We start from the raw sequence: 9749 nt of genomic DNA, 5'->3' as shown, positions 1-9749 counted from the left end.
AATTTGTTACGGATTTCACCTTCTTTTGACGATCTCACACTGATTGGTACCTAGTCGTGTCATTAAACATCTCGCTCTCGTTGGTGATTGGTGGCCTCGCTTTCTGTACCTGTACCTACCCTACACATCGTCCACCTCCCGACCGCATCACAACCGCGGCCGTCTTCTACTGCTAAGTAACTATCTAGTGTCCGACCGAAACATGTTTTTTTGCCGAAACCGAAACCGAAACCGAATGTTCGGCTTTGGCTCTAGTTTCGGCCGAAACTGAAACCGAAACCGAAACTTTTGTAAACTTGTTAAAATCGTTTAAAAAATGTCATAAAACCGCTTTTACACACATATTATGAGGTGTCAACACCCAATGTCCTTGAAATTGATGTTACTTAAGCAGTTTTTTAAGAAAATTACTAGAGTTAGACCAAGATAATTCTGCAACAATTTTGATAACCCACGCAGTGCAAGTGTTATTATAAACGTCAAAACTTCTATGAAATTATGACGTATAAATAACATTTGTGTTTAGATGTGTGTGTGTGTGTTTTTATTTTTGTATGTTATTGACATGTATGTACGTTTACACCGTATTAAACGAATTGATTGAATTGCACTAGTTGCACTGCGTATGCTATCAAAATCATTGCAAAATTTTCTTGGTCTAACTCTATTCATTCACCAGTCAAGCTAACATGTAGATACAGGGTCAACCAAAAATCAAGCAAAAACGCGAGCGCAGCGAGCGCGAAATTTTTTGTTAACAATATCGTAAGGCCGGGTACTGATCTTCACCTGGGCCTAAAAGTCCGAAGTGCCCCAGTGAGACGAACTTTCATGCGAAGTCAAAGCCGTGCTTCAGGCTTCAGGATAAGTAGTTGAGCACAGACTCCAACCAATGTCCATTGTATTAAAAAGCGAGACCGTAGGCCGAGCATGGCGCAGCGAGGCCAAAGGCTAAGCTGAAATAGAGGACATGTGGAACACAAACCAATGGTAAATTGAGGTAAAAAGTGAGGCTAAGGTAGAGCATTCGTATGAAAAACTGTACTGGGGACACTTTTAAGGATTTTTTCTCCGTTTTAATCAATAGTCAGCTGTTCAGCCTCGCAAAATATGAACTATTGAGAAAATCAACTTTGCAGCACTAGTTGGGCGTAGCCTTTAGCATCGCTTAAAATTTGACATTAAAGGTAGATAGGAAAATGACTGAATAAGAGCCAAAAAGACATCGTTCTACTCGGGCCGAGGTGACACTCGGCCAACGCCTGAAGATTGAAATTAAAAACGCAAACTTATTTCCCTGTACTGAACAACAGAAGATGCTGTAAGCAGAATTAACTGTAGGGGGCCCCGAACCTTGCACTACCGGGGCCCGACATGCTTAATCCGGCCCTGCTTAAAATCACCATTAAACGGTTCTCACCATTAATGCCTTTATTTTATTGACTTATGTATCTGTAATTTAAATCACAATGTGTAGACATTTATACCTAAACCGCTAACGAGTAATATTACACAAATAATCCACATTTAGTTTTATTAATAGTTTTCTTATTATTTCCTTTAGTGCTGGTGGCCTAGCGGTAAGAGCGTGCGACTTTCAATCCGAAGGTCGCAGGTACAAACCCCGGCTCGTACCAATGAGTTTTTCGGACCTTATATACGAAATATAATTTGATATTTACTATTTGCTTTTCGGTGAAGGAAAAACATCGTGAGGAAGCCGGACTAGTCCCGATAAGGCCTAGTTTACTCTCTGGGTTAGAAGGTCAGTCTGATGGCAGTCGCTTTCGTAAAAATTAGTGCCTACACCAATTCTTGGGATTAATTGTCTATTGGACCCCAGGCTCCCATTCCCATTGCCACGGCTCGGCAAAAATTCCGGGAGTACGCGAGGAAGATGATGAGATTTCTTATTATTCTCTTGCCCAGGTTATTAACATGCGACAGTGCTATCTCATTCACTCCAATACAATTAGACAATGTGCGCGTTATAGGTATTGACAGCCTAAGACTGCGTCGACCGTCCAGTGGCGCCCTCATTAGTGGAATTGTGTTTTATAATAAACCAATTAATTTCTGTACCTAATACATGAATGAGTATATGTAGGTATTAATATTGTTGTCCTACTTATTCCCCAACTTTTGGTCTTTGTCCGAAGTACCATTTCGTAAGTTTCGGCCCGGCCGAAAGGTTCGACTGTTATTTGGCCGAAACCGAAACTACAGCCGAAACATGATTTTTTGGCCGAAACTGCCCGAAACCGAAACCGAAACCGAACCTTCGGTCGGACACTAACATTATCTAATACATATTTGTGGCCTTAAAGCGATCTAAATTTGATGGTAAATGATTGAATTTTTTACCCTTTCCAAACGCCTCATTTCCAATACAAAATGAACCCATGCAGCGGGTTTCTGGCAGTGAATGTGTTTAAACCTTATTAAAATTTTCAGATTCTGAACCACCAGCAAAAGTTTTTGAAAAAAGTTTTATACATAACCGTAAGGAAACGTTTTCCATAGGTAACTATTTAGTTAATAGTTTGCCTGAAAGTATCACTTATCAGGTGTGAAAATAAAAAGACCAGATTCGAGGTATTTCCATAAATTTTACAAATTAAATACTGCTATAAAATATTTTTTACTGTGTACAATTTTAATAATTTACTAGAGATAGATTTTAAGATTATCCCACAGACAGAATCATTGTAGAGTTTTGTGGGGAGCGGCTTATGTATGATTTACGATGTATTTTAAATAATTAAAATAAAAGCAGAGATATGGTAATTGAGCAACGGTTTATTAGAAAAATATTTTATTGTACAAATAACATCCTTTAATCAACATTTTCTACGTCGGTCGATTTTTGCATCTGGTCTTTCTTGTGTTCGAAGTAGAGCCACCTAAAAATACAGAACTTTTGTATACCAACATGAGTAGGATAGTAATATTAATTTGTAAATAATTAATACCTAATTTCACTTGTAATTTTTTTATTGTTTTTTACACATCATATTTACGGCCGCAGTAATGCTGCGCGACATTGCTGCTGACTGCATTGCCGATTTAAATGTAAAAACCGGCCAAGTGCGAGTCAGCCTCGCGCACCGAGGGTTCAGTCGTTTTTTAGTATTTGTAGCGGCAACAGAAATACATCATCTATGAAAATTTCAACTTCTAGCTATCACGGTTCACGAGATATAACCTGGTGACAGACAGACGGACAGATGGACGGTGGAGTCTTAATAATAGGGTCCCGTTTATACCCTTTGGGTACGGAACCCTAAAAATGGTCAACAACAGCGCAGGCAGGCAGTAATGTTGCGCTCCAATACTGCTGCAGTAATGCTGCCGTCTGCATTACTGCTGCCGTCTGCATTACTGCAGGAAACATGAAATTTAATATAAATGTCTCAATAATGTGTAGCCAATGATGTGTCTATGTTTACATGCTTACCCAAATATGGCGATGGAAGGTAGTGTGAGGACAGCGCCGAGCAGGAACACAGCGCCTGGTAGAACGTTTAGCGTGGCCATGTAGACGCGGGAGTAGAGCGGTCCATACACTAGCGGCATTGTGGCTTCTGCTAGCCCGAAGAGGGAGTTCATTTTGCCTGCAAATGTATAAGTACCTAATGTAAGTAATAAAAAGTATAGACTAAGATGGCCAGGTTCTTAAGCTTGCCTTCTTTCAAAATTGCATACTTTTTTAAGTGTGAATGGGTTCAAATTTTGCGTCCATTTTCGGTAAGTACCATAGGTATAATAAAAAAGACAGTGGTGTGGGTTGTGGTTTTAAACACGAATGAACTAGACTCTAGTAAATTGGTTACCTCTAGTTACTAGAGGTAACCAATTTTTTGACCTGATTTTTTAAACCCCGTGGTTATATTGAGAACTAACTCACCGAACGAACCCATGGTTATATTTTAGAACTAAATGGGTGACGAATTTTTGAATCAGTAACAAAATAATATTGGCTGCCCATATTGGTCATATACTACATTTAGAATGATTAAAGGCTCGGAGATTAAAGGCGTTATTCACAAACAATAAAGAAAATAAAAAAAATAAAATAACTTCATTTGTTAAATCTGATAAACTGTCGATAATCGTTTATCGCTATCCGTCATTTTGACATTTCTGTTTGTTAGAAAGAGACAAAACTTAACAGAGATTTATAAAAGGTTGCTAAGTTTTATAAATAAGGGGGTAAAACTGTACATTCTTGGTCTGAGTCAAGTTCTCCGGTCACTTACCGAATTCCTCCCCGCTCACGAGTTTCGTGGCGATCGAGCGCATGGCAATAAACGAAGTTCCGTTCAGGATCTCTAGCAGCGGTGCTGTAATGGAAACCAATTCAATGCATTATTACTTCACAAACTCAAAACACTGATTTAAACTTTCACGATTTTTACACATTATAATTATGAAAATGGGACTTGATCGCTCATAGTAAAGTTTTAAAATGACCTCTGACGTTTCGAGGACGACATTGTCCCCGTGGTCTTGGAGAAGACTCTTCTAAAGGTCGGTGATAATTTTAAAACTTAATTACACGCGATTAAGTCCCGTTTTCGTGGCAAATAATGTCAAAACCCAAACTCAGACATATTTATTGAGCTAATAGGCCACAAGGGCACTTTTACTCGTCAACTATTATCAACAGAATACACAAGTATCAATTCAATTAAATATTTTAATTACTTAAAGATGCACGCACTTGTGCTATAAAAATTTCAAAATTTGCAATATTTTACCGGTCAGTTTAAAACATAAATACTTACTTGCGGTCAATAACCATAGTTACCAAGAGCCTAACTCAGCTGATTCCTTAACACCAGTTAAACATACATACATCACAAAGGCTGTGACTTCAGGTAAACTATCCGTTCCTAGAATTAATAATTACTACGGGGATAGAACCCTTAGGAAAAGAATTCCATACTTACTTAATAGTTTGCCTGAAGCCATAAGACGTGAAAATAATAAGCCTAAATTTAAAACTATGTTAAAAAAACACTACCATAATAATATATTGTAATAATTTAAACATTAAGTACATACAAATTAAGTTAATAACTAGAGACTGATGACCCCGCAGTCAAACTCACTGATGAGTTTTGCGGGGCTATGCCTATCTTTAAGAATATCTTGTATTTTATTAAATAAATAATAATAAAATGTACGAAATTCTTCGGACGCTAGTCCTTACTTTACTAGTAATCCTCTTACCTAAATATATTTCCATGTCGTTCCTAGCAAACGCATAAGCAAAGGCAGCTACAATTTTGCTGACATTAGAAATGATGCCCAGGATCGTGTCATCCAGCTTCATGTATTTGCTGAACAGGCTGATTGAGAATATTGTACCTGAAAACCGGAGTTAACAAATAAAACGACTAAACTACGACTTCATTAATCATAAACAAACAATAAAAAATGAAACTAGACCAAAAGATTACTTTTAATTATTTATGCTGCAAAGATAAGAAAACGGTCAAGTGCGAGTCGGAGTCGAGTAATAATTTTATTTAAATTCGGCTCACATCTCACAACTCAATCGTTTTTTTCTTTAATCGTAGAATACAGCATGGTATAATAATATACTCCGCCTGGTACTCCATTCCCGTCTTTTCTAGGTCACCTAACTGACACGGGCCTACGTCATCATGCGACAGCGCTATATGATAATATGCGATAGCGCTATATATAGCGGCCATGTTGTTGTGACGTAGGCCCGTGTCACTCTGGGAATGGAAGACCATGTTTTATTAGACTATGGAATACAGTAGGTAAGAATATAAGTATCTACTTATTATACAATATATATTTTACTTGACTTGAGTACCTATCTATGTGGAACCATTTTATGTAGAAATACTTACCACAAAAAAAAAAATCCCATATCTCCCTCTGCTATGAATAATTAGCAGTTTTTAGTAGGTACATTAACAAAATGTTATTGAAGTTCCTTTTTACTTGCCCTAACATAAAATATCATCATCATCATCATCTTGAACATTAACAAAATGTTATTGAAGTTCCTTTTTACTTGCCCTAACATAAAATGACATAAAATAAAATATAAGATATTTTAATTTTCCACCTACCTATCAAATTAGTTACAATACTGTATGTGGACCAAATACTGAATTGCATTTCATCCCAATTGAATCTGTACCTCGTAAAAAGGTACATTATGGTATATTCACCTGAAAAAACAAAACTAATTTAAGCACACAATCCGTCATTAAGTCTGTCTGGCTGCATATTCATATTTTGTTACGTCATATGTCGGTCGTTAATACATATTTGACCTTTAAATTATCAATTCTTGTATATTTATATATTTCGGGGATCTCGGAAATGGCTCTTAAGATTTCGATGATGCTATATGTAGATAGATAGATAATCTGTTTATTTGTGGATAAAGATAGGTAATCTGTTATATGGGGGTTTTTGGGGGCGAAAAATCGATGTAGCTAGGTCTTATCTCTAGGAAAACGCGCATTTTTGAGCGCATGTTTTCCGAGCAAAGCTCGGTCTTCCAGTTATTAATCATTATAAAAAGCAAAATTAGGCGTAAAAAAATACAAGACCAAACGAATTTATTTGTTTGTGATGTTTACCTAATGTGACACCTTTTCCTACGTAACTATTTTAATATACCCTGAATGCAATTAAGATGTAAATTGTAGGATGTACCTAGAGAGGGCCAATTGAGATCACTCTCTTCCGGCGGGTGTTGTGCCGGAAGACCAAAGTCCAATAAGAGTTAGGAGTTGTAGAGGTATATGTCTTAGGAGTAGTATTGCAACTGACGTTTTGAACTCCGTAAGCGTAATGTAGGAAATGCTAACGCCATTAGTTAAAAACTTGTAGCACGACGCTGATAGTGATAGAGGAGATGCCACATAAACCTTCGGTAAGCTTTATACAAATAAAATAGATACATGTTCAGTAATCTTTACACAACTTACCGTGCATTGGACCAAATATGACGCAGACAACGATAAGCAGTAGACAGACTCGAAGCCGTCTGTTGCCAGCTCCTTGTTTAAAGACAACTCTAAACGTTTCGGACACAAGTCTCACGTCGAAGAATTCGGTCACATGTTCCTTACAACTTTTCGGTTTCTGGAAATTTAAGTTAGCATTCTGAAAATTCCTTTTTTTTTAACTTGTTGAAATATTTTGTGTTAATTTTTCTATTACATTTTCGGGGTAAGCTTTCAACTTCTTATTGAAGGATAATCAAGTTTAGTTAATCTATATGTATACAAGCTTCTGCCCGCGACTTCGTCTGCGTGGAATAATGATGATGATTGACTACCATTTATGTCCTTTTGTCCTTAAACTATCTCCATACCAAATCTCACTCAAATCGGTTCAGCGGTTTAAAAACGACAAGGTAACAAACTGACAGACAGAAACCTTGGCATTTATAATTAGGTATTATATAGTAGGGAGGGAATTAATAGGAATTACAAGTGTAAGAATGTGTTCAAGTGGAAATCCTTACCTTTTTCTCTTGATTATCCCTTTTCACATCTTCCAAATAGTAGTATCCATAAATAAGGCTAAACAAATAGAGCGCGGCTGATATTGAAAACACCCCATAGTAGCCTACCCAAGTTAACAATACGCCGCTTAGCGCACTAGCGATAGGATAGCCCAGTGACATACAAAGATTCACAATTCCTACTCTGTATGTTCTGTTTTCTACCGAAGTTATATCACCTATGTAGCTGAAGACACCTATGAAATTAGTAAACCATCCTCCAGTGATAGCAGGAAAAATTGCCTCCGTCAATGCCGCCGCTTCCACAGGTAATTCATAAAAGTAGTATGTATTTACCATGAATCCTATACAAGTTAGAAACTCGCCTACTATAGGCAAGAGTATACATGGCTTCCTTTTACCAGTTTTATCGCTCCAAGCACCAACAAATAAAATTAGTAATACTGGCAAAGCTGTCTGTATCACGTTCTTCCAAGCTTGCACGCTTGCTGTTAATTTCTGGACTTCTTCTTCGTAGTATGTGTAATTTTCTGTTTGTCTTAAATACAGGGCGTCACAAATTTCATCACTGAAATTCAAATTTACACGACATGCTTTCTCTAAATTTAAATTCTGTGTTGCTAATGAAGCTAATACACTTGGCATTACATAGCAGGCCATCACTGGTTCAACTGTTGTGTTATCTTTTATTAATTTTAACCTTTCTCGAAACGTCAGTTTTTCCTTTGCTTTTGATTCATTTTTACTTTTATCTTCTAAATCAATTTTAAGTGGTGATGTTTCGTTAGCTTCATTTTTATTGCCAATTTCGTTATTATGTTCCTCTATTTCTTTTATTTTTTTATCCATTTTGAACTTTGTTATGTACTATGTGTTTGTCACTATTGCGAACAATCTCGACTAAATGAAATAATTAAATTTTCCTCAATTATCTTTGTTTGTATAATATTAATCCGTAATACTTATTAATGTCAGTCTAGTTCAATATTGACATAATATCGTCGTGTATGGCGAGATAAGAGAGATTTCTTAGTATTTGTGTATACGAACAGTTATAGGGCGGTATTATTTAATTGTTCAAGTCCCTTGTCTTAGATAACTGCCTCTTTGTCTAGTAGTATGCAATTCCCTTGTAAATAAATATCAAGGTGAGCAAATAAATATTGATATCGTCTTTGATATGTTTTTATGATAAAATGTAAGTATTTTATTCATTTTTGATTATTGATATAAATTATTCAAAAATATAAAATGTTAAGAAATAAAATCATATAGGTACCTATTTAAAAATCTGTGAAAAATAACTAAGTATTTCTATGGAGTGGGATCTTTTTAAGTAGGGATCTGAAAATCAAGATTAGGTTTCTTTGGTCATTTTATATTTTATGTGATCATTTAGGATCTATAATGTTTTAAACTTAGTTAACAACCATTCTCACAATTTTTTAAAATTCTGATGTATTAAAGGACATATTGCTGTGGCTCATTTAAGTGAGATATGACTGATTTAAAAATCTGTTAAGTTTTGATATTGGACAATACGATCGCTCACGCTGATTGGTGCGCGCAATATCAGTCCGAGTCGTATTTAGGCATATCTCGCGCACTTACTGATGAGTGAGAGTCGTGTGAAGGCTGTATCATAACGATTACTTAAATCTGAATACTGCACCGGTATTTCCTATGTTTTTCAGTTGTTTTGCTACATAACAGATATGTGACTTTGTTAACAATTACACTGGCTAGCATTGATTTCTTAACCTATTTATTATTAAAACTATATATTTGCTTCGATCCCACGAAGTGGATCCAACTCCCACTTTGACATTGGCAAAATCATCAACAGTGTCGATGGACTCATAAATAGTCATAGTACTCAAAGATTGATTAATTGAAAACATGTACATCTACAAAACTTCTCCGTTTCAGGTTGCTTCAAATTCTAGACTAATAAACACTTAACTTTATCCAGATTTAACTCTAATTCATGTTCAAAATTAAACCATAAGATATCCATAACTTAAGTGCAACTGCGCTAAAGTTCCGAGTTTGGACTTAATGTTTTCGGCAAGTGAGCTTAGCTTAGGTATAAGGTCCGCTATCCATTATATACTGACATTTATAGCTTCAAAATCCCTTTAAACGCTAAAGTTTGGGTGACTAATTTTATAGGGATGTGTATTTATTATGTTTTGAAATAAGAAACATTAAATTATATGGACTT

General features: G+C 36.1%; 1 protein-coding gene across 1 annotated transcript; it reads right to left on the bottom strand.

Moving 5' to 3' along the window:
* Window positions 1–2794: 2794 nt before the first annotated feature.
* On the bottom strand, window positions 2795–8579 carry LOC134793348 (proton-coupled folate transporter-like). The gene is made up of 7 exons (XM_063764899.1): window positions 7526–8579; window positions 6984–7140; window positions 6114–6215; window positions 5236–5373; window positions 4260–4343; window positions 3458–3614; window positions 2795–2903 (listed from the first exon to the last, which is right to left on the bottom strand). Exons 1-7 carry the CDS (start codon window positions 8372–8374, stop codon window positions 2837–2839), a joined length of 1554 nt encoding a protein of 517 aa, XP_063620969.1. The 5' UTR covers window positions 8375–8579; the 3' UTR covers window positions 2795–2836.
* Between the last annotated feature and the right edge of the window lie 1170 nt (window positions 8580–9749).

This window comes from Cydia splendana, chromosome 9, assembly GCF_910591565.1.
Source record: "Cydia splendana chromosome 9, ilCydSple1.2, whole genome shotgun sequence".
In the NCBI taxonomy this organism is placed as follows: Eukaryota; Metazoa; Arthropoda; class Insecta; order Lepidoptera; family Tortricidae; genus Cydia; species Cydia splendana.
This window is presented reverse-complemented; position numbering and strand designations above follow the sequence as displayed.